Source organism: Lineus longissimus, chromosome 18 (genome assembly GCF_910592395.1).
Source record: "Lineus longissimus chromosome 18, tnLinLong1.2, whole genome shotgun sequence".
NCBI lineage: Eukaryota > Metazoa > Nemertea > Pilidiophora > Heteronemertea > Lineidae > Lineus > Lineus longissimus.
The window spans coordinates 13,861,682-13,885,543 of NC_088325.1; the positions used below are offsets into that span (position 1 = coordinate 13,861,682).

The window sequence follows — 23,862 nt, forward strand, 5'->3', positions numbered from 1 at the left end:
AATCATATTTATCAAATCTAATGTGAACTGCGTCATGAAAATCGACTAAAATCATTTGGAGAAAATGAATTTCTTGACCCGACTTACGGAAATCAACAATCAAGACCTTATTGTTTTTCCAAGGAGATTTACTGTCTTGTAATGTGATCGGCATGATGACCCAATTCGTCGATCAAACTCTCTGAATAGTTCGTGACAATAGGGCGTACAGAGTCTGTTTTGTAACAAAGAAGAATGGCATCCACCAGCCAGGAGAGTCATTACTTCCTGTACATATATGTCATGAAGTCATATCCATCTTTTCAGAGAACGGGGATCTCGGTGGGCGATGGGCGATGGGCGTTGAAACATGGGGAAAATGTCTTAGCAACTGGGCGGAGGAAAGATTCTACGAGAATAATGCCCAGGTACGTGTTTTTACAATTTATTACGAGAAACGTGTAAAGCTAAACGCAAAATACAATGTTTCAATAACTTGCAGGCATTGGTGAAACATTTTCGATCCAGGAATGCTTCAGTGCTTTAGATAGAAAGTCTAAGATGATAATCAATACATGATAACATATTTTCATTTTATGTACATATCAGATAATATAGAACATCAAAAGAAAATTCAAAATTTGTATCACAGAAGAACTGGTATTCGATGGCGGCGAAATTGTAATATCAACTGGTCTAGTAAAGAAACAAGCACCAGCATGATATCAAAATGATTTAGATTACGGTTTATCACGGAAAAAACGTATAAAACTTTATTATGTATCAATGTACTTGCTGCATGGTTGTGGTCAATAATGATGAACCAGGAATGTAAAAGAGATTGTAGAAGAAATAACATCTAAGTATCTACATGCTACACGTTTAAATATATCCATTCATTTGGATTCCTGTGCCAGATATCATCACAGAGCCTCACGATGTAACCCCCCCCCCCCCCTCTCAATTACCCCTATCACGGAAGAACGCAAAGATTGTATGAAAAACTGGTGATGCCTAATCTAAAATTCACTGAGTTAAAAGATCAACTGTCCGAGTAATACGCACGCAGACAACAGAACTGCTGAGAACTCGGGACTACACCCAACTGCCGAAATGATTTTTGGTTCATCTTTTGCTTCAGTCGAACATGTCAATGCGACAGGAATCTTTATAGTCTCTGGCCTCTCGCAATGGCCCTTGTTTGGGCCAATGCAGGCGGCGTAACTCATCACGTGACTGATGTAGGAGTTGTCGTGGAGACCGTGAAACAGGTGCGCCATTGGTCCCAGGGCGTAGATGGGCACGTCTTCTCCGCTGTGGGTCTCGTCAGGGACAGGAACAGGGGCCTGGGCCTTGAAATTCGGATCCGCTGTGGACAAAGAAAGAAGAATCACAACAGAGTAAAAAGCCTGGTCGCTGGCCAAAGAGAAAGAAGTAGTTTAGGAGTGGTAAAGTATTTGGTACCAACTAGTTTCGCTGGAAATACTGTGGAAAAATAACAGGGTAAATATGTTTAGTAAGTGATCGCTTGCTGCGTACGGATACTCATTTGCGGCGATGTGCAGAGTAATGCTTACATGTATTGGTCATGGTGATGTTGGTTCTCCCTCCTCCAGGTCCGATCACATACCCAGGCCCGTTACCATATACAATGGTGGTGTAAGGCATTTTGTCTGTAGCCGGCTCCTTGTCTTCTCCTGGGAGAGCAGTCGTCAGCCCTGAAAAACAAATCACCAGATTGACAGACTCGCCACACGTGGTGCTAATCATGGTCATGACCTTCCTCCTACCGCCGCCATTTTGGGTCACGTGTCATACCATAACTGTCATCTCCCGGTCACCTAAATCCCACGCCTCAGTCTCATGAACCAGTGACTTGCACTAAAAATGCAAAGCACTGGAAGAATTTAAAGAACAGACAAGCACTATCAAAAGTAGCTGGCCGAGCAACTTACCGAAGATAGGGTTGCCTCTTGGCGGGTATCCACCCATCATGAATACATGAGAGTGGTCGGCGGTCACAACAATGAGAGTGTCCTTGGGGTCGGTCAGATTAAGGGCCACACCCACAGCCTCATCGAAAGCCACTCCGTCCTCTATCGCCTTTCTAGCCTTTCCTTCGTGATGGGCCATATCAATTCGTGCACCTGTACGTAGATATTAAACAAAATTAAAGCAGAAATTGTTGGTTTTTGTTCTGGTGAAATACCTCCCAAGTTTCATCATTTCTCTCGGTGTTTGGCTCCTCCAGTTATTGCACTACCATCTGGAGCAAGGGACTACCATCTGGAGCAAGTGTCAGATTTCGTCTACCTTGGCTCTACTCAAACAGAAGATGGGACATCACTGAAGGAGGTGAAGGTTCGAATTGCCAAAGCTACAGCAGCCCTGGCAAGACTGAAGAGGATTTGGCGAGATAGGAACATCTCTATGCAGTCAAAGCTTCACCTACTAAGATCATTGGTGATCTCGGTGTTCCTCTATGCTGCTGAGTCGTGGACGCTGAACACTGAGACTGAGAAACGCATCAACGCGTTCGAGCTAAACTGCTACAGAAGGCTTCTAAACATCCACTACACGTCACACACCATCAACATCCAGGTCAGAGGGCTGGTCACCCAGCACATTGGACGTCACGACAGCCTGTTGACAGTTGCCAAGAAGAGGAAACGGAGATGGTTTGGCCATGTGACCAGAGCCAAGGGAACCCTTGCAAATACGATCTTGCTGGGCACAGTTGAGGGAAAGCGAAAGCGAGGGCGCCCAAAGAGGATCTGGATGGAGGACATAAAAGATTGGACAGGACGTAGAACAGAGGACCTGATCCGCCTTGCAGAGGACTGATCCCTATGGTGCCAAGTGGTCATGCATGCAGCGTCGCCCCAATGGCCGAACAGCTGCGGGACATGATGATGATGATGATGAGTTATTGCATGAGGGACACCAGACACCTTTCAGGCAGTTCTGTTATAGTTTCTGCCTATAGTTTTGGGGAAAGGGCAGAGTCAACACCCAAAACAGTAGAATTGCAGTTAAGTTCCGCAGTGCTTTCTGTATTAGACATAAAGAAACGCTGTTATAAGTTACAGGCAAGAGTACAAAGGTATTCGTGCAAATGCTATAGTTTACGAATTTCATGCAACACTCACCTTCAAGCAACAGAAAGAAACCCTTGTCATTTTTCTGCAACATCCTAATGGCTTTATCTGTCATCTCAGCAATACTCGGTTCCTTCTTTTTATCCCGGTCAATTTCATACTGCATGTGAGATCGCTCGAATAGTCCTAAAATCAACAAAATTAACATAGGCTAGGAACAAATTTCCTAGGCGCTATGTTATCATCAAGTGCAACGGCATCGCATAGTTTTAACTCACAAAAAGGAGAAATATGCGAATGATGCCCGACGCGTGGTAGGAATGCTTACCCATCAGATAATCCGTTTTCGAGATGTCCACCTTGTCAAACTCGTCTTTGTTCCAGACATATTTGGCCTCTTTGTTCCTGTCTGCTTTGTCCTTTTTCCACTCCTGTTGTAGAAAAAAAATTGACGGATGTATTGCCGATATAGATCTCTCTACCCACTCCCAACCCTGAACTCCGAGCCGTAGCTAGAGGGGGCAGGGGGAAACCCAAGAGTCAACAAAAATGGTGTGTCTAGAAGTCCCACCGCCCCCGTTGACCAAGAATCCATCTACGGGCCTGTAGCTGCCCCTTCCTTGCCTTCAGCATCATGGCCAACCCTCAGGTCCCAACTCTGCTCCTCCCACAATATTGGGAACCATCCAAGTCCTTGCCAATGCTCCTACAATGTACCTCAATCAGATTCCTCCCGTCTAACCTAGTGCCATTCTTGTCTTTGTACTCTGGGTCCGCCACCGTGTCAGGCATAAGACCGCGCCGACCTCCACCTAATATCACCTGGCAAAACAACAACAAAATGATAAATTTGCTACAAGGCCTAGTCCTTCCATTGGGTTCTATTCACAATGTTCTAGTGTTTGAGGGCTTCCAGAGAACATTGGCACGTGCAGGGGCAAGCATCCCCCAATACCGAAAGTATCATTCACCGGAACGAACCTTTGAACCCTAAATGGGGCCTCCTGATTCGCTTATTGAGCACACCAGTGAGGCAGAATGTGACCGTTTTGATTGGACTTATCCTAAATTCCGCTTTTGGAAGTCACTGAAAGCTTGGATTCAACTTACGTTTATATTCTTACCCCTCCCAATCAATTGAGCGGCCAGATCTTTACATTTTCCTTTAGCATCGGCGGGCAGGTCGCTGTCATCCTCCCACTTACGAGAACAACTCTTGGCATAAGATCCAGCCGGTGTGGCGTGGTAGACCCGGGCGGTTGTTACGAAGCCCGTAGACTTGCCTGAACAAGAACATACATGAACGAAATAGTTTTACTGCAAGTTGCTTGCAAATGCTCATGCAGATGTGGATTTAAGGTTGACTGAGTAAGTCCTGACGGTACAGGAACACAAACGCTGGCCATAAGTTGAAATTGTCGATTTCGAGAAGAGGGCTATGGTTTGCGTTAGTGCTAGGGCCAAGTTATAAGGCATATCATTGTGTGAGGTCCTCTGGGCATCGTCATCTTGACCCTCATTGTATTGGCATTGCTCAGCTTCCTGACAGCGCGCGCCAAGATGGGCGGAGGCTACGGAGGCAATACCGCTCAAAGTTCAGTAGGGGGCATCGTAAGGAGCAAAAGATATGTGCTTCAGGGATCATACAGAAAGAAAACGTGTCCGCACACCTGCTTCTTCCGCCCAGTCGCGTAAGGAGGACACCTCCGCCTCGGGTGTCTCCGTGGAGCAGTTCTGCCACTCCACCGTGTCGTCGAAGCCTATCACGTTGTACCTCGTCTTCACTCCCGTCTGGATGGAGGAACCGGTCGATCCTGACTCGGAGATTTGACGGTCTGTGGCGTAGGTCTGAAAGAATTTGTAAGTCTATAGTTGGTAACAAAGTCTTCTTGGCGTAGGGCCATGCCGGAACCAATAAAGAGGTAGGTTCCTACATACTTGGATGAAGGGAACTAAACTCTTTACCTTTGCTAGGCCCATCGAAGGAAACTTCTCAAAGTTGAGCCACCCTTCCTCGCCTGGGTTTCCCTTCTGCTGTCCCTTCAGGATCCTCATTGCGGTGATAGAGGGGAGGCCCATGCCATCACCAATACAAAGAATGAGGTTCTTGGCCACGCCATAATTGTCCACCTGGCGGAGAGATTTGTAAAGGTCTTCCTGCCCTAATTTTATCCATTTTTCTTTCGCTGAAAAAGAGCAAATTTCATGGTCATTTTACACAGCATTGCCAAGTAGTGTTATCAAGATGTGTGGAGCTAACATTGTCCTGTAGTAGACACCCTTCCGACGGATCACAACTAATTAAAAATGCATTTCTTGAGTGGATTGGCTTTCAAAGGACGAAAAGGGGTAAACCGGTGTGACTTTGAAATATCCTCGGATAGAGTGTCCGGGAACAAATGATTTTACTCTGCGCTTCAATCTCGGATCTCGGTCTAGACATAAAAAGCCGAGTGCATGAGGAGGCTAAAGAATCAGGTCCAGGGCATAACGTTTGGGCGGGGTGGGAGAGATCAGTACATCATACCCACCGTACGCAAATTTTGTCGATTTACACAGATCGATTATACGCGCGCACAAGTGTTCAGGGATGATACAAGAGATGTATTAGGAACTATGGCATTGATCTGATTCTTTAGTCAAGACACTCGACGTCCTTTTTATTCGATGATCATGCTCCATCGGACACAACTTTTTTTTTCATAGTACAAAACATCATACTATGTCATGACCTAAAACTTGGTGTCACCTGATACATGCGACCGCTGGCGGCCATCAAGTTTGATGCCCTGTATACTACTCTTGCTTAAGCCATACCGTAACTGCTAATCTGTATTCTTCGTCAGAAAACGACAGGACAATTCTGAAATCTTACCTAAAAAACACTTTTACTTTCAACTTACGTTCAAGTTTCCTCGGTCTTTCATCCCCGTACCTGACAATTCTCTCCTCTGCGCATTGGATGTTATGGAAAAACAAGGCCCAGAGGACCATAAAACTTCCAAAATATCTCCACGAATCCATCTTGACCGATGGGCGTTTGTCAGTCGTAAACACGAAAAAGAACCCGCATGCCTATAAAAAATACTTCTCACAACGACTGGCCCACTGACACACTTGACCTTATGATATACGTACAATATATGGATCAATGATATACCTTGAATGCGAATGGTTAAAAATGAATAAGATTATCAAGATGGAAATAAAGACTGAACACGATCGGTATGCATGTAGCGCGTAGCTTGCTTTGACTCGGAAGAACCATTCCATAGGCTACGCCTCTCCATGTTATTTTGTATATGACGACGGAGTAAAAAAGCCTGAACCTCAGGATGCAGAAGAAGAGGCTGGCGTTTTCTTAATCAGATATTAATGAGTTTATCAATATTCTTTGCAGTAGGTTGAATAGTCCTTTGACAGGAAATGTGAAGCGATCAGAACCTGGCCATCTTATAACGTGACAGCCACGTTTCTTTATTAGATGCATGGCGTAGTTCTGTAGGACATGCGTAGCGCTCAAAAGTAGAAGACGAACTATAACATGGGATCGAGGGTTTGAACGGCACCTTGCGCGGGAGTCTGTGTAGGCCAACCGGATGTTCATCAGGGATCATCAAATTAAGTGACGTCACAAGGTCAAGGCCACTCAAATACGCCTCCCTTGCATTTTATGTCAAAGAAAGCATTCACCGCCGCATGACCCGATACTACGGAATCTGCGGATGCTGCACCTGATGCAAATCTCGGCCAGCCCGGGCCACATCTGTTAGATTTTCATGAAGTATATGCATTCCATCATCATCAGATAAACAAAAATATATCTACCTTGATGGCAATATCAACCTATTCATACTTGATCGTACTCATAAAGACTTAAAACTCTCCCATCGTGGAACAGGCAGTTTCAAGATCGCTCCTTTTGCTGTCCCCCTTTTGGATTTCGTAAAGAAAATGGCAAATACGTTTGGTTGACGTTCTTGAAACCCTTGGATTGGAATAATTGCCAACTTTGGAAGCTTGGGAGATTTCTATCGAACATTGCTTTCTATCTCCTTATTTGGATGTACATTTAATGTGTTTCTCTATCAAAATCATCTTGAACGCACACCTTTAATAATACATAAGTATATATTTACATCAAACGAAATTGCCGTTCCAGCGTCCAGACGTCATGCTATTTCCATGCGTTGAGTGAATCACGCATCACTGAGCGCAATAATTCGCCCTACAAAAGTAGTGCACGGAGTTTACCGAGCATTCCCGAAGAGGAATACGTCGATTACTTTCAAAGAATCCTAGTGTGGATGGTTTTATGACGACGCTTTCAGTGGAATCATTGGAGACTATATACTTTGGTGAGTGCCGTGTCCGCGTTGGGAATTGACGGTTTCCGAATTTCTTAGAAATACATTTATTATATACAATGACTCGATGTGAATAAGTCTTATTCCCCTAGGAATATCAAATGCTGTTTTCTTAATTAAAGCAGAGACTCTGTGAGACTCTTTCGTTCGAAATCTCACGAAAATACCCTTGATCAAATCTTACTTTAATTTGGTGATCTCTATCTGCCTCTCGATCTTTCGGCTTCCGGCACGTGTCCGGAACTCTTCAGTGATAGAAGGCGTGAATTACTTTACGTTTTAGTTGAAACAGCACGCTTTACCAAATGACTCGACAAAAGTAGGAAACGGCTTATGGTTCTAAAAAATGCATTTATGATTTCTATGTAACGGAAGGATGTCTTTAACTACTAGAACACCTGTGGGATTTGCTCTTGTTTCATGACGGCTGCCTTCGTCGCCACAAGCGGCTCGTCACTAATTCATGAAACAAACCTCTTCCATGCTAAAACAGCATTGAAAAAGGCCACGTGGGGTTTAATAAACTGACGTGCGAAACTCAGTAACCAAGTGAATGTCCTGATATTGCATGTGAACCACTTCAAATAACGGATAGTCAGGACAGAGGAAACGAAATACGTGTTTGAGTAGAAGGTGAAACTACCACTGAGGCTGATTCAGATACAGTACGACAATGTCATCGTTGGAAATACAGAAAGTATTGGGAGTGGTTTCTTTCGTTTTATCACTTCTACCATTTGAGGGTAAGTACATGTACTTGGTATTTTTGTCGTTTATTAATCGTCTTTATTTTGGTCCTGTAATGGTCCGGCCATCATGTTCTATCAGTCGGCCCAAAGGTCACCGGTTGGGCACCGAAAATAACCAAAAATCCTAGATGTATCCTCCCAACGAAAGTATTGTTGATGACAAAAGTTTCAAAAGTCAATGAGTAGAATCCTTAGTTTTGTATTTTTGTATAGGCATCTACGGTAGTAAAGGAACACTTTTTTCATTGCATTTCGTTTTTTGACATGCCATATTGAAAAGTCGGATGTCTGACTTCTGAGGCCGACACCGGAACATCAATTCGCGACATTCAAAAACAGCCGCGTCAAAATATGACGATGGTTTTCCTGAAGCAAATTGACCTCATCGGATAACTGAATCTATTCAATGAGAACCAATTTGCTAAACACTTCATTGATAAATTATTCATCAGCTATACGTGATTCTTATCTCTATAGAGGGACAATTCTTTTTGATCCATCCTATCCTCGACAAACTTCTATGTACATTCACAACACCTACGAGTGGAAATGCATGGGCGATTCCAATAAACTGGAAATGCTTCTCAATCAACTTCACCTCAGGTGTGGGGGATTCCTACATACACAGAAGCACGTGCATGCACATAATTAGTACTGGTCTTTCATCCAAACGGAATGAAACGGTTTATCAATGACTCTCATCAAGTAATAAAAATACAACTAGTTTTCCCAATGACGTTGTTGCCCGCTACTTATAGTAACATTCGTCTAAAAATAGCTGGAAAAGACCGCTTTGGCGAATCTGTAGGTATGATCCAACTAATAAGTCGGAACACTTTGAAGAAATAATAACAAAAATATTCATATAAATATATAGGGTGTAGCGTGGGTGACGTCAAGGTGGGCCGCGTGTACTTCAATTTCGTTTCGATGAGGAAGGAGCGGAGTGAAGCTATCAGGTAGAAGTCCCTGGTTTTCAGCCCAGTATTACTTTTCAGCTGAAAAAGGCAAGAGAATGACTTGATACAAACTGATAAGTTTCTGCTCCGCTGTTTGACCTCGTTTTCCGGTGGTTGTTATCGTCGCCGTAGTCCGCAATCGGTTCCTCTTCGTTATATCAAAATACAAACATTGAGCTTTTTAATTCCTCTACACCATCCCCAAGTGTCACCGAAACTATAGGTGTAGGGAGGGGTTTGATGATGTTGAGATTGCTATCCAGTTATTAAGTTCGCGCTATTCGCTTCGGCAAACTAGAGCAATGTTTTAGATGCGGAGATCTACATTATGAGCATTTCCAACTCATTCCCTCTGCTTTCTTCCGTCAGTAGGTCAGAGATGTAAACCGTAGGGTGCAAAATACAAGCTTATCACTGATATTTTTTCTCGCTTCCTAAATCTGGCTTGCTATCTAAACTCCCCTGCCATGTTGTTGATGTAATCCAAAGTGCCTGAACCGACCAACGACAGATAGAATATAAAGACTTACTTGTTCCGAGTCGGATGAAAGATGAAGTGAGATGTTAAACTGTACTAAACATGTGATTACTGCCAGGTTAAACAAGTTTGATTTATAGCCTTAACTTTGACACATCCAAGTGGATCTATTCATTACTGAAATAATGATGAGACCCTAACTTTTATTGTCATCATTTTTATGACGGGACTGCTCAAATGCTTTTTGACTGAGTTGCGCGTATCAAAACGGGACCACATTTTTCAGAATATTTCAAATAGGCACAACGACATTGTGTTATTTTTACCACGGAATATCAGATGGTACCATTCTAAATTTCACATCGCGAGCTTCTCAACTAATGGTGGTCTAGAGTGCCATTTTTTTCATTTCGAAAGAATTGGCGACAATCAGAATGATGTTTAAAGTACATATATATAAAAATGAATTTTCAAGTACATATATATAAAAATGAAGTTTAAAGTACATATTATAAAAAATGAATTGATAACTCTTTCAGGCCAAGCCGGTGAATTCTGCGATGCTCATTACACGCTGGACGAGAAATTCAGGCCAGGGGTTTGGTGTGCTGAATTCTGCTGCGGCGGCGACGCCTTCAAGTATTGCTGTCCTGAATGTGGAAAGAGTGTCTTCAAGAATGACTCCTGCATTAGCGTGGAGAATGGCCCGCACAGATCTTCCAGCGAAAGGTAAAAAAAACTTGCTCGAAAAGCCTGGCGATACGTTGTTTAGTTTTAGAGCAATTCTACTCTGCTATCAAAGTCTAATAGGGGCATGGTCTCTCTACCTATTAATCCCTCTCCAAACATTGCATCATTCAGTTGGACTAAATTTAATTTCTTTTCATTACCCGCGTTCACACCGGTGTGGAAGTTTGAAGTGCCCTCGGATAGAATGTAAGGGGAACAAAGGAATATATCATGCCTTTCAATCTCTGCGCTATTGACATTCGTGGCCTCTGTAGAACCATATACCATAATAAGTCAAAATACAAGAGGACACATTTTTTTTCAGGGGGACATTTTTTTTCAGGGGGACATTTTATACTTCTCCACCGGCATCCAATCCTGATCCTCGCCATCATTTTTTTATTTCAGCGAGATCGTTGGTGGCGTCGTTGCTGGTCTGTTCATGGTGATCGTGATATTGGTAGTTCTGGTGACGTACTGTGGAGCGAAAGCAAAGGAGGGTAACCAAAAGAAACAAGGTAAAGTAAATACACTTGGATGTCAAAAAAATGTCCATCTTATTACTCTGTGGATCACGTATTAGTAAATTTCAAATACTTTTCAATAAGCATCCATTGGGTGATATGAATAAAGACTAGCAAATGCTTTTACTCCGGTTTTGTACAGGAAGGCCTAGTGTAAATGTACATGGAGATTTAGATAAAAGCATTTGCTGGTCTTTATTCATATCACCCAATGTCATCGGGATGTTTCTGATACGTCGATGTCACTTCGCACAAGATGAAAGATGATCCCATTCGAAATTCCGGATATAAAATGTGTCACCTTTCTTTTTTCTAGAGCGGCGACGTCAGAACGCTGGAAGCCCTAAAATAGGTCTCGAATGCCCGACTGTGGTCGTCATAGAAGGCCAGGATGGAAGGACAAGGGTCATAAAACCACCCAAACACATCGACATTTCTCGAAAGAAATGTCGTGATTCGCCTCGGGCGGGGTCTAGTCGCAGGAGGTCGACCGAAGGCCCGCTTTCTCCCCGTTCCGAAATGCGTGTACCTCCGAGTGATGTTCGGAGGCATTCGGCAGATGCCCCGAGACCGGGCGGGAAAGAGCGAGGACTTTCTGCAGACGTTCGGAGGCCTTCGGCTATGGATGCAAGGAGGGCCACCCCAAAGAGTGATCGCTCTCGGCCAAATAAAAAACACGTTGTATTGTCAATCTCGAATGGACATAGTGCGAGTCAAAAACAAACACGCGGGGATCGGAATAAACCTCGCCCCGGACATGCGCATAGATTGCACGCATCTTCCGGTTTGAACAGAATTTGATATGATTTTGACTGTGTTTCTTTGGAGAACTTCAGAACCTTTGGTTAGCATTTGCTGGGTTGTGCATTTTCTTCGTGCAGATGCGCGGGTATATCTAGAATCGGCTGGTTCGAACAATAGAGCCTAATTTATGCCCTTTTTCAGCCAGCCTTCTTCGTGCCATAGCTTTGTCAGATGATGCAAACATATACATAGTACTATTAAATGGAGTACGAGTAGCTCATGACAATCTATAAAGTCACAGACTTCTATACACGTCCGTGATAACATGTAACAAGTTCATGACGTTTTCAATATCATCTATAACTTTCTTTTTAACATATCGTAGAACGATAGCGTTTCGAAATGCGTTAGCAAGAAATACACAAGTCTTATTCAGCGCGTCGCATTTCGAAAATATAAATGATTTATAAATACGATATCTGCAACTAATTCCGAGAGTTATTTTGCCCTACCGCACAGTTAAAAGAATTCAGACCTAGCCCAATACATGGCCTATTGTCTTTAAACAAAGCCCGCTCGCACCTATACGCCTGAATGCGCACTTCGTTCTACAGTCTGAGAGGGCCATCAGGGGAAATCTTGACCGACCCCCACGAAACACCTTTCAGGGTGATCAATAGGCTTAAACCGGCAAGGGCATAAACGTTATGACGGCTTTTTCAGTGTAATGAAAAGTACTTAAAGGTACCTTAGATACATTTTGCGGTCTTTCCTTCCCAGAAAAAACGAAAACAATTGGGTGTTGTGTAACTTGTGCCCGCTGCAAAAAAAGTGTGTCAAGCATATCGGCATATATTTTCTGCGCAGTATGTAGGTATTAAATCATGTCTTGTCATATCAGAGATGTTTATAACAATAACAACGACTGATAGGGTATGTATTGAAATGCCACCAGGTAAACAAACCATGTACATATGGTATATCCGAGATCATGGTGATGTATGCTATGACAGTTGACTATGACAATGTGGTGCATTGGGAATACATCATCACGTTAACATGCATTACAAACCATGGAATCATGAATAGGATTTTGATAAAATTGGAGAAAAAATGACGGCCTATTTAGAATCGCTGGGACACGGATTGGTCAGTCTGGTGCAGACCTGCCTACTGGTCTTCCTACTTATTAATTTCGGTAAGTAAAAGTGAAGAAGGTTGAATGTCATTTTATAAGATTGGAACTTTTTGATGAAAAAATGCCTTAAATCACTTTAATTGGCAAGGTAGATTGCAAATACAAATGTATGCAAAGGAAAGTCATCAGAAATTTCATATAACAGACCTTAAAAGTGAAAATGCAACATGCAAGTCTGACTAATAAAAGCTCTCCTTCACGAATGTCCAGAGGTGCTCACGTGACGTCACGACGTGACTGCCAATGCATTTCCTTTACGTCGTGGCCACGTGTGACGGCCAAGATGGCCGTCATCATGTGACGTCAGTGAAGAACTGCTCGTATAATCTAGGTGATTGCGCCCCTAAACCAACGCTTAGCTCCTCTCTAATTAGATTTTTGACTTAGCCCTTATATTGAGAATCGGGAATAGTTAAGAAATAACTGCCAAACTTCAGGCTGGTCGATCTTCTACTTCCTTTTTTGATAATTTAGGTAAAGCTACTGAGTTCTGCCACGAAAAAGCCCTGAGTTATCAGGAGTCTGTGTTAGTACCTTATTCGTGTCCGTCCTATTGTTGCGAGGACTACAGTCCACGCTACAAGATCTACTGCTGTACTGATTGCACCAAGAGCCACGCTACACAATGTTCAACTCACGTGCGAACAGGGTAAGTGAGAGAGGAAAAACAAGCCTGTCGGCGGTGTAGTTCACTGCGGAAGTTTGTAGAGGTATAGGCAGGCTATCAGGGATAAAACAACACCAACAAAACGTTGAAAATGCAAGATCCGATGATAGATCTATCACCAATTGCTTTCATGGTTTAGCTACAATATAGGCAACAAGAATTTAAATGAAAACCGATCGGCGACTTTGTAAACTAACTCGATAGCTAACCGACTCGTCACAGATTACTTTAACCGAATACACGACCTTCATACAAAATTCAATTTTTTCAGTGCGATAGTTGGCGCAAGTCTGGCAGCAGCGACCTCTTTTATGTTCATCGCCTGTGCGACCTGTGTCGCCTGTTATAAATGTCGGACGAAATACAGAAAGCGACAGCAACGGCTGAGGGCTCAGGGTAGGTAAAGCTTGGACTCAATCTTGCTAAGCCCGCTAGAGACTGGCTTGTAAGAGCGGCGGTGGCGCTCGTGGTTACAACTTTGGTGTGGAGACTCGGAATTTTGCAAAGAAGGCCCATGTCGGATGAGACTGAAAGCCGTTGTTCCTTGTACCGGTGTGACAGCGGATATAGTCCCCCTGGAATCATAGTCCGGTAGCATTGTATTTGATCAATTAAGCAGCATGATCTATTGTACCGCTAACCCTAACCAAAACATTTAGCAATGCGGGCTATTGTTACACGGACTATCAGCCCTAGGACTACCATCCCTTGCACACCGGAGTGTCTATGCCAGGACAATCGCCATCATCAACATCAACGTAGTCCTTTCGGTCCCTTAGGTTTTCTTAATGCCTTTACGCGTTACTAGTGTTACGCGTTACAATGTCTTCTCTATGTTAACCGGGCCATAGACAACTTATACATGTCTAGCTCTTAGGAATGTTGATCTATCCATGACTCGTTCATTTCAGCCCGTTCGTCCCAAATATACAGTTTTCCCGGCCACTCCGAAAGACTGCACACGTCAGGAATAACAGATCCTGCGTTGGGATACATAGGTCCTTATACTGGCGTAGGACATTCGGTCCGCCTTGATCTAAATGAGACGCCAACCTTCTCACCGACACCGCCGGCGTACTCTGATGTGATGGAGCCCCCACCGCCTTACACATCAGTCGTAAGACATCACGGCGGATATATGAACTACGCAGGACCGGATATGACGTCTGAGACCTACATTTAGTAATCAAAGATAGAACAATTTCAGATCAAATCGGTAGCCTGAAGGTGACTGATATACCAGGTATATCAGTCACGTAACCATGCCCAGGAACGAACAGGGTATGGTTTTACTTCGCGATAAATGTATTTCCCGTAAAATCATAAACAATGCAAATGTGGTGTACATGTTGTAGAGACACCTATTGGCGATTTCGTGCGACTTTATCTGGCCAACCTGACTTCTGCCTATGCCTTTAAATACAAGAACGCTCATTGTCTCTGAGCTCTGAGCTCATAACTGAGAGAAGAGGAAGTGGGTAGTGATAGTCGTTCCGCGTGTACATGTATGTGTATATCTGGTGCCGTGATGACCAAATAACTCATGTTTATAAATAAGATGTATGCCCGTAGTAATATTATTCATGTAAATAGTAAAATAAGTACTGTAAATAGATAGATTCTAATTTGTACTGCATGTTTGTGTGATGTTGTTGGATCAACTTGTCCCATGTCGGCACATTATCCTCCTGGTCACTCTAGTGAAATCCTGCGACCAGGCAAGTTGTCCGATCTCTCAAAAAGTATGCCATTTTTTTACACAAATAAGTGAAGCAGGTACTTGTTAACCGACTGTCACAAGTGCTCGAATATGTATCGCTAATATCAAGTATATTTGGTATTATGAAAGAATACAATGGGGGTTGACCTGGATTCGATAAGATTTAAAGGTACACATGCATTACCTGTCGAGTCATAGCTCGGGTAAAGCGAATTAACAGTAGTTTAATTGTAATTACCAAGTAGGGGACCTAGTCTATTCAAACAAGCCAACTTTACCTCAAACGACCTGTTACTTTCAACCCAGCGCAAAAGATACATCCATAACTCTTACCGACGCATGTCTGCATTTTACTCTCTCAAGCTGCTTACTCCGAAAACTAACTGACACACGCGTGTTCATGGTACGTCCCCTTTAAGATTATTTGACATGATTTGAATGATTTGGCAAAGGTGTATATTTCGATAGAAGTTTTTGGGTAAGATATCGTCAGACAACAAGGTTAGGCAACATGGCTGCCAGTGGTAAGTCATTTCAGATCCCTTTTTACGATTTTCATACAACTATTCTTGGTGTACATGATTTCTGTATGCCTTACCGTATATTTCACCTTATCTGTAAACAATGTTCCTTGGTATATCAGCTTTTTTCACCTTATTTGTAAACAACAGGTTTAAGCAAATTTGTATGCCTGATAACTACACTCTGGGAATGTTAAAACTGCATCGCAATTCTGTTTTCCTGAGCCACCAGCAAATATGAACGGCGTAGGCTACCCCTGGTTGTCGGCTTTCTATCAATCTTCCGGATCTCATCTCCTCATCTGATTCCCCAGGACGGACTTCGTCATAAGTTTCAATCAAGTTTCAATTGTACTTAAGGTGTCTCGGGCACATTCTGCCAAATCATCAGGAATGCGAAGGGCCACGTAGAGAGCGTCCAATTCTGCCCGACAGGGGTGTACTGTTGCCGTGAAAGGTTGTATGACGCCCTCACGTGTTGTAATGACGTCTCGAAAAAGGTGGACACGCTGGACCTGGTTCCCGCTGGAGGTCAACCGAAGATGGAGCCATCCACTGATGATGGTTCTTGCATCAGCATGACGTATTTCTGGTAAGTAGGATGTTTCAATAACAAAGTTATTAGCCGTATTCCTGGCAACCTCCCCCCCCCCACCCCTCTGGGAAGTTCGGTTCTGGGAACGAGAAACTCCGCAATGATTGATCATGGAGCAACATAGAGTTCTAACGAGGTAGCAATGTTTTCTTGACATACTATTTCCGAGAGAGGTAGAGCTGTGTCGTATGAATCGACTCGTCCATGCCTTCCCTTGCTAAAATGACATCGTTGTGATATGATGCATTGAATACTTGACTTGCCAAACTCAGAAATGCAGCGCCACTCGCGGACAAAGATAGAACAACTCGACATTTTTTTCACCGGTTTTCGCTGCGCATGCGTACCAGCCGTCATCTTTAGTTGATTTCCGCTTTTCGTGGTCATGTTTATAAATCTTCTTGGTACGTCTGTTTCTTAACACGTTATAGTTATCAGATTGCTAAATTATCTTAAATCATGAGCCTTAAAGAACTTTTTGAACTCTCAAAAACTTACACAAAACAAGTTCAGATTGCCGCCATTATTAGTTTCCGGATGGCTGGTACGCATGCGCAGCGAAAACCGGTGAAAAAAATGTCGAGTTGTTCTATCTTTGTCCGCGAGTGGCGCTGCATTTCTGAGTTTGGCAAGTCAAGTATTGTTATCGTTTCAGGATCGGCATGGGGTGTTTTCTTGCTGTGGTTCTCCTCTTGCTGATTGTCGTCGCTTGCATCATCGGCAAGATGCGGTCAAAGAAATCAAGTAAGCAATGATTCAAGCGTTCATACCAAGGGGTTATTTATATGCCACTTGCCATTTTTCCCATAGCAAAATAAAGGCCATCTTGGTATAAACCGGCTTGCTTCTTGATGATTGGCTGAATTCTAAAGACTGCAGCAGTGAAGCAGGATTGCGTGCTTCTAATTGGCCAGTTCAACGAGAGGTCAATTCTGCTTTATGAAGGAAAGGAATCACTTATAACAGATTTGCATGGCTATGTTCCTTTCTGTTGCACACCGGAGGCAGCTTGTTGACCGGTATCGCCCCTCTCCTATATGAAAAGTCATTGGATGACGAAATGAACTGCCACCATGAGTATCCGTTCGATTACTATAGTACTTGATTTGTGTACATTTAAAATGTTTTTGCTCTCCGTCTAGGCAATTTCTCGCGATTTGATGACCCAAGTGTCCAACAATCTGGCAATCCCTACCCCTTGAAGATGATGGAACATGGAACATCACGGGAGGATGTCGGGACAGGTAATGTCAACTACGCAGGTCCGGAAATGGCATAGCCTGTTGACTTGATGAAGCTATCAAAAGAGATACTCTCTGTGTGTTTTTGGAGTCTCAGCGAATCGATGACTGTTTTGAAGCTGTATTCAACCCTTTCCGAGTTTTATAGATAGTCATAATAACTCGTATGTCTACCGGTGTTCACAGCGGATGGACTTTTATACACCGGTTTTCTCTTCACGGGCTAGCTCTTATGGACCACATTGACATTTCTCAACGAAATTAATGCAAATAAACCGACACGACGTGCACAAAAAGAACGATCTGTATAAAACTTTTGCTATAAAACTTTTACTACAAAACTTATCACATGTATCGACCCCATGTTTCAATTTTTTTTATTTCGGAAATATATCTGATATTACTTGGTTAAGAATTGAACCACCCAAAAATCCAGCGATGTGCAAAAGCGGCCCAACGCCAACCTCTCCGTTCGTATCCCTGCTGACGTGCCTCTCGTAGGTTCTCGTAGGTTCTCGTAGGTGCCTCTCGTAGGTGCCTCTCGTAGGTTCAGGGATTTTGATAATGATACTGGTGTGGTTGCCACTTTGATGGAGGGCCTATGCCAGCAATAAATTATAGTCACTCTGAAATTTTCGCGCCGCTTATATTCGGAAATAACGGTCATTCGTGAAACGCCGGCGAAAATTGGCGGTTCACAGTATAGCTTATACCCTTGTTGATCCAACATTTCATATCCATCATCTCTTCCCTTTGAAGTTGTTTGCCATCGCCGTTTATGAAACACTACCGCTATTGACAAACCGAAGTTTCAACTTTGATAAAGTATGTGAGTGTCTGTTATTAATTAGTCGCTCGTTTAATTAAGCATCGTCGACTGCCATAAGTAAAGTATGAAAACTCGCCGATTCCGGAACATATTGCACGCAGCTGTGCTATATTTCTGCTATTTTGAGAATTTTAGTTCTGAAAGTCTGAATATGGACTTCTTGTTTGTAGAGGAGATATCGGCCTGGACCAAGTCAAGAGTCAGTTTGAAACGCGCCTTCTTGACAAGTGTGTGGAGGGGCACTTTGATGATAGGTTTTTTTCTGATTGATGTCTCAAATCCCCGCATGTGGAAAGTGCCGAATGGACATGACTGGTGGCTGAAGACTGTGATGCCACCTGTAACATGCTGTGTAAACCAGCATAATCTTTCAAATGGCGTACAGGTGACGGTTAGCAAACATATTAAGGTATACTACAATGTTACACCGGACGCAGTGGAACGGCCTCGTCCCGTCACCCGTCGCCCATGAGAAGATACGAATGGGATGACGAAATGGCCTGCCTCAGGAGTCTAATTCACCACTTTACCACAACACACCTTCAGAAGAGCCGCTCTAATCATGGCTGGGGGTGATGCCACCGTCAAACATGTCGACTTATGAACATCTATATCACCTCTCGCCATGGACATATTATGTGAATAATATTGGAAGATGGCCATTGCTGATATTTATTGGAAGATCTTGGCAGTAAATCTGACTCAGGGAATATGATCAGTGCCAGTATCAGCCTTGAATGCAAGGAGCAATGACTACACTTTTCCAACGATTGCGACACGTCGGTGATGGCGTACAGTTCAGAGAAGGTGCCCTGACGGATCTACCATATAAGTGTTACTTTAGATCCATGGTGCCCTGTCCCCATCCAGGCACCAGTGGTTTTTAAATTGGAGAAACTCCAAATTTAGAATTTGAATTTTAAATTGTCGCGTTTGTGCCCATTAGTTCACCCGAGCATATTGGATGGATAAATGAGTCCATTTGATATGGGGAGCCACAGAGTGCTCATCAAACGGAATCTGGGAAGAAACGGGAACACCCTTGCTTCCCTTTAGAGAAGCACGAACGGCTCTCGAGAAGAAAGATATTGACGTCCCATTAGAAGTGGTCCTGAAGTAGTTGCAAAATTAGTGCAGTTTCCCTCTAAAAGCGTTCAAGAAGTAAACATGTCGAAAACTTGCTCCTTGAACCTAAACACCCTCGGAGGGTGAATCGGGATGGAGTACGGTATATTCTGACGTTCTCTGATTTTGGACTGTCTATTCCCATATTGAGATATTGGCACACGACAGGGTGGAGAAGTCATTGTGACATATTTAAACCTACTATGGGAATTTCTCTCTTTAGTCACCACCGTTGGCATCGAATATATATGGCATTGTGATATTCAGAAATGACATAACAGGGTGTCAGATAAAACGGTCTTACCTGCAAACGCCACCTGGGATGTCCAAAGAAGTATCAAGAACATGGCGGATCCCATGATTGGTGAGTTCGGATAAATTCCAAAATGCGATTTCACAGAGATACATCCATTGCACAAAAAGAATTGTAAATCTAACGAAGTACCAACAAGTTATGGCATGCTACACCGACTTTCTTACTATTGGTATATCCTAGAGTAAGTGGTAATCCGAAATATTGCAATATATGTAAGAATCTGTTTTGTTAAAGAATTAAAGAACACGTGTAAAGTGTTCCGTAGGAGAAGCCACGTGGTCGGAGAGACCTTTTGGACGGGGTTGATGACTTCATAACTTCGAAATTCCCTGTAAAAGTATTGTGATGGTTATCCACATCTTTCACGATTTCGTTTGTAAGAGGTTGATGACGCCACATGTTTACGTTTCTATCATGTTACTCATTGGCGAATCGATTTAATTTTGTTCTGGCTCTCATGCTTAGATGGAGAGTAGAATTGAAATAGAGGTAAGATAGAGCCCAGAAAGGTCGAGGACAGGCCCCAATCTTAAAGACGGTCTTTGAATTAAAGACCGTCTATAGTAAAATGGCCTGTTTTCCACCTGTTAAATTGACCGTCGTCTCCTGTAATGTATTCAGATTCTCAACGCCCTGGGGGGGGGGGGGGATTCTATCATGCGCTCTTAGGTCTAATCACAGAGGAGTGATTGGTATGAAGGGACGTACGCCCCTTTAGGTCTCGTTAGGGAGTTTTTTCCGAATGTACGCGATGATGACGTGCTCCATTAACAGGACGTAACATTTATTTCAAAATGGGTTTCCAAAGTGATTGCATGAGGACAACCCATTATTTTGTGTCGTATATCACTGGAAACGCCTGATTCCCCTGATTCTGCAGGATGTTAATTCGGGGATTTTATTTCTTTAAATAAATCATAAGCGTCGCATTTGTTCCTAGCTCTGTTCACCATCCCAAATAGCCATATTGCCAATTGGGCCGGACAATCACGGAAAACACCAAATATTATACATTTCCTCCTGAATAATTCTTACGGTGACCATTCTCCCTCGAAAGGTAGTTGCTTACACTACACAAAAATCAAAAAAAATCGAGGGTCAACCATTGAACTTTTGAGATATGTTGAATTTTTCACAAATCAGCGAAAAACGCACCAACTGGCACTGGACGGCATTTCAACACGGGGCCGACGCACATTCCAAGTTCAGTGTACACATACGTCGGCAACAACAGTAAAATGTGTAGTTTCTTGTTAGCCGCCTATTGAGTAGCGCTCTAGGTTTCAGAAACTCCAAAAAACACGTCTTTGCCAACCCAACTGCTAAATCAGCACTGGCATACTGTGAGGACCAAGAAATCAATGATCTTTTAAGAACTACGCTTAGCGGTTGGCCGCGCATGAATACAAAAAAATTCCCTAATGAGACCTATGAAATTGGCTTAGGCGACAGTGGCGCTGTCCCGTGGCAGAAAATAGAACTGAAATCTTCGTCCAAAACTCTCAGTTCCACTTTCTACAGCTAGGTAGCACCACTATCGCCTAAGTAGGGGCGAGGTGACGTTACCGATCAGCATCCCCTGCTTTGGTACTTTGGCGTTCAAACACTCATGAAAAATAAAAAAGTTTGACATTTTTAACATTTTGGGGCATGATCGTGCCCTTTATCTCGCTTTTGCGTGGACTTTCTTCATCTCTTGGCGTGGGTCGTTATTGCACGATGGCAACAATTCCAAAGAGGGCTAAGCCAGGGCCTGGACACGGCGAAGACAGATTGATTTGGGTGGATTGTGAGGTAGAGTTCATGAGACTTGAGTTGAGCGGCAGCCTACATCAGTTTGTACCCTACATGTATGTAGGCCTATACATGGCGTGGTTGGTGCTTTTCGCCTTTTGGCATTGGCAGAACAGGCGCTTTGGCAGGGCATCGACATTGGCATTGGCGACGGTAGCCTATGCTGTAGTAGGATGCAGTCTGACCCGTCATGGACATCCGACATGGGACGGGTAGCCGTGTGAGTTAGTTCAATCAATCCCCTTTTCCTAATTAAATTAGCGCCTCTAGTAGTCATAGGTCTGTTGAAGGGCAAAAGAAGGGCCGGCTTTGTTTGATAAGCCTTTGATGTTTCTAACATCACATCGATGAGTCATGCATTGAAGTGAATGACTCTTTGGCCCATAGGCATAAACATTGATAAGTAGTATAATTGTGCCTTCAGACAACTTCTTTCAAGTCTTTGTTTGATCATTCAGATGACTGGGCTGGATATCAACATCTGTCACCTCATCGAAGCAGCCTGCCTCATCACGGATAAAGACTTAAACATTGTGGCGACAGGTCCAGAGCTCATCATACACCAGCCAGATGAGATCATGGACAACATGAACCCATGGTGCAAAGATCATCACGGAGAGGTATTATATCATTTCATTTTGAAGAGGGGGAATGGTCCCTTTCGTTTTCTTAATCTGGACGCCAGTTATGCAGCCGAGATTTAGAATTTCCTGCCTGTCTTTAATGGGATCCCTCCCCTGCTGAGTCTAGGTCAAGAATATTGCATTACCCAAAATCCTTCGCATCAGATCGATCTTCACCTCACTTCACAGCTAAATCCTTAACCTTTCTTTTCAGTCAGGACTCACTGCAGCAGTGAAGGCGAGTAAAATTAGTCTCAAGCAAGCTGAAATGGAACTACTGTCATTCGTGCGAGAACATACACCCCAAGGTGTCTGCCCCCTTGCTGGTAATTCTGTCCACGCCGACAAGAAGTTCTTGGACAAATATATGCCAGACCTCATGAAGCACTTTCACTACAGAATAGTTGATGTCAGTACTATCAAGGAGCTTTGTAAGAGGTGGTATCCGGAACATTATAAAAATGCACCACAGAAGAAACTCTCACACAGGTTGGTCAATATTGCAATCTCGAAGGATATGGTTCTTGAAAACGAGAGAAAAAATTTCTTTATTTTGTGTGTTATGAATGGATGTGATTGAATCGGAAAGCTGTCACAACCTTGCCTTGTGTTATTGTTAATGAACTAAGACACTGTCACAACCTAGCTTTGCCAGTGTAGGACATAGTCACAACTTGTTTTTGCAAGCTTTGGACACTGCCACAACCAGGTTTAGCCAACCTAGGACGCAGTCACAACCAACTTGGTCCAGTCAAAGATGACTCCGAACCTAGTATCCCCCCGAGGGACAATGTCACAGCCATGTTTTTCCAGGCAAGAATACTGTCATAATCTTGTTTAGGCCTATTCAGACTATGGCACTTGCAGCCTAGTTTATCCAGACTAGAAAAAGGGCACAGCGTAGTTTTTCCTACCAAGGATGTTGTAACAATTTTAATTCTTTGGCCAAAACCACTGTCAATACTAAATTGGTACATCTGAGGACAATGTCGCAACCTTATTACACTTCTACTTCAGGGCCATGGATGACATCAGAGAAAGCATCGCTGAGCTAAGATACTATCAGAGAGCAATATTTATTCCAAGCAACCATCATCCAAGTGGCATTGGTGAGCGATGAACTGTTGGAGATGCTTTTTCAAGGACGATCGTTTTGCTGCCTCACCAAATAACCCAGAAAAAGTCATTCAAAATGAGAGTCTTGTCCCTTGAGAATAAGATAAGCTGACAGTTATACCCTTGGCCGCAGCTACATCTAATTAGAGGTCGGAGGCATCCACTTGATAGTTATTGTACACACCTGTAATACGTGGCTTGTGTTCAGTTCAAAAAGTTATGTGAAAGTAAAAATCATTTCTTAATAAAATAGAGTGTTGTCACTTCATTTCAATTGGTAAGGACGTGAGAATCATAGCTTCTTTTCCTGATTATGCATTGGTCTCTAATCTCTTGTTGGCTGCATTGGTCTCTAATCTCTTGTTGGCTGCCTGGTGCAGCAAATGATTCTGGCATGAATGGGGAAAAGAGCTACAATGACTACTAAACATGTATCATGAGTGTCTGAAATTAATGCAGCCCTGCCTTTCCACAACTAACGTTTAGCGGC

The 23,862-nt window shown here is 43.2% G+C and overlaps 4 protein-coding genes across 5 annotated transcripts; 3 read left to right on the forward strand and 1 right to left on the reverse strand.

The window, feature by feature from the left end:
* Positions 1-160: 160 nt before the first annotated feature.
* On the reverse strand, positions 161-6,145 carry LOC135502111 (alkaline phosphatase-like). Its single transcript, XM_064794682.1, has 10 exons — positions 5,981-6,145; positions 5,043-5,263; positions 4,748-4,925; positions 4,188-4,360; positions 3,795-3,899; positions 3,406-3,508; positions 3,129-3,263; positions 1,935-2,126; positions 1,557-1,697; positions 161-1,348 (listed from the first exon to the last, which is right to left on the reverse strand). The coding sequence occupies exons 1-10, from the start codon at positions 6,099-6,101 to the stop codon at positions 1,014-1,016; spliced, it is 1,704 nt and encodes a 567-aa protein (XP_064650752.1). The 5' UTR covers positions 6,102-6,145; the 3' UTR covers positions 161-1,013.
* A 1,557-nt stretch (positions 6,146-7,702) lies between these two features.
* Positions 7,703-12,406, forward strand: LOC135502151 (uncharacterized). The gene is made up of 4 exons (XM_064794779.1): positions 7,703-8,187; positions 10,170-10,359; positions 10,768-10,877; positions 11,200-12,406. The coding sequence occupies exons 1-4, from the start codon at positions 8,118-8,120 to the stop codon at positions 11,682-11,684; spliced, it is 855 nt and encodes a 284-aa protein (XP_064650849.1). The 5' UTR covers positions 7,703-8,117; the 3' UTR covers positions 11,685-12,406.
* A 150-nt stretch (positions 12,407-12,556) lies between these two features.
* On the forward strand, positions 12,557-17,976 carry LOC135502166 (uncharacterized). 2 transcript variants are annotated; one of them, XR_010449736.1, is made up of 7 exons: positions 12,557-12,825; positions 13,300-13,474; positions 13,764-13,888; positions 14,404-15,736; positions 16,094-16,325; positions 16,984-17,072; positions 17,471-17,976. XR_010449736.1 is itself a non-coding variant. In XM_064794793.1 (4 exons), exons 1-4 carry the CDS (start codon positions 15,724-15,726, stop codon positions 17,605-17,607), a joined length of 471 nt encoding a protein of 156 aa, XP_064650863.1. In that variant the 5' UTR covers positions 15,631-15,723; the 3' UTR covers positions 17,608-17,927. The 2 variants fall into 2 exon arrangements, 1 of the variants encoding a protein (XP_064650863.1); XM_064794793.1 differs by lacking the exons at positions 12,557-12,825; positions 13,300-13,474; positions 13,764-13,888 and having other exon boundaries at positions 15,631-15,736; positions 17,471-17,927.
* A 3,445-nt stretch (positions 17,977-21,421) lies between these two features.
* Positions 21,422-23,597, forward strand: LOC135502164 (oligoribonuclease, mitochondrial-like). Its single transcript, XM_064794791.1, has 4 exons — positions 21,422-21,633; positions 22,092-22,253; positions 22,471-22,745; positions 23,274-23,597. Exons 1-4 carry the CDS (start codon positions 21,490-21,492, stop codon positions 23,374-23,376), a joined length of 684 nt encoding a protein of 227 aa, XP_064650861.1. The 5' UTR covers positions 21,422-21,489; the 3' UTR covers positions 23,377-23,597.
* The last annotated feature ends 265 nt before the right edge of the window (positions 23,598-23,862 follow it).

Bases quoted from the DNA above. Each gene is read 5' to 3' on its own strand.
- LOC135502151 (XM_064794779.1), top strand. From the start codon at position 8,118: ATGTCATCGTTGGAAATACAGAAAGTATTGGGAGTGGTTTCTTTCGTT. The intron at 8,188-10,169 runs GTAAGTACATGT...TAACTCTTTCAG, and splicing joins ATCACTTCTACCATTTGAGG to GCCAAGCCGGTGAATTCTGC. The intron at 10,878-11,199 runs GTAAAGTAAATA...TCTTTTTTCTAG, and splicing joins GGGTAACCAAAAGAAACAAG to AGCGGCGACGTCAGAACGCT.
- LOC135502111 (XM_064794682.1), bottom strand. From the start codon at position 6,101: ATGGATTCGTGGAGATATTTTGGAAGTTTTATGGTCCTCTGGGCCTTG. The intron at 4,926-5,042 runs GTAAAGAGTTTA...AAATTCTTTCAG, and splicing joins CTTCGATGGGCCTAGCAAAG to ACCTACGCCACAGACCGTCA. The intron at 3,264-3,405 runs GTAAGCATTCCT...TGTTGATTTTAG, and splicing joins GAAAACGGATTATCTGATGG to GACTATTCGAGCGATCTCAC.
- LOC135502164 (XM_064794791.1), top strand. From the start codon at position 21,490: ATGATCGTGCCCTTTATCTCGCTTTTGCGTGGACTTTCTTCATCTCTT. The intron at 21,634-22,091 runs GTAGAGTTCATG...TTGATCATTCAG, and splicing joins TGATTTGGGTGGATTGTGAG to ATGACTGGGCTGGATATCAA. The intron at 22,254-22,470 runs GTATTATATCAT...CTTTCTTTTCAG, and splicing joins GCAAAGATCATCACGGAGAG to TCAGGACTCACTGCAGCAGT.
- LOC135502166 (XM_064794793.1), top strand. The intron at 16,326-16,983 runs GTAAGTAGGATG...TTATCGTTTCAG, and splicing joins ATCAGCATGACGTATTTCTG to GATCGGCATGGGGTGTTTTC. The intron at 17,073-17,470 runs GTAAGCAATGAT...CTCTCCGTCTAG, and splicing joins GATGCGGTCAAAGAAATCAA to GCAATTTCTCGCGATTTGAT.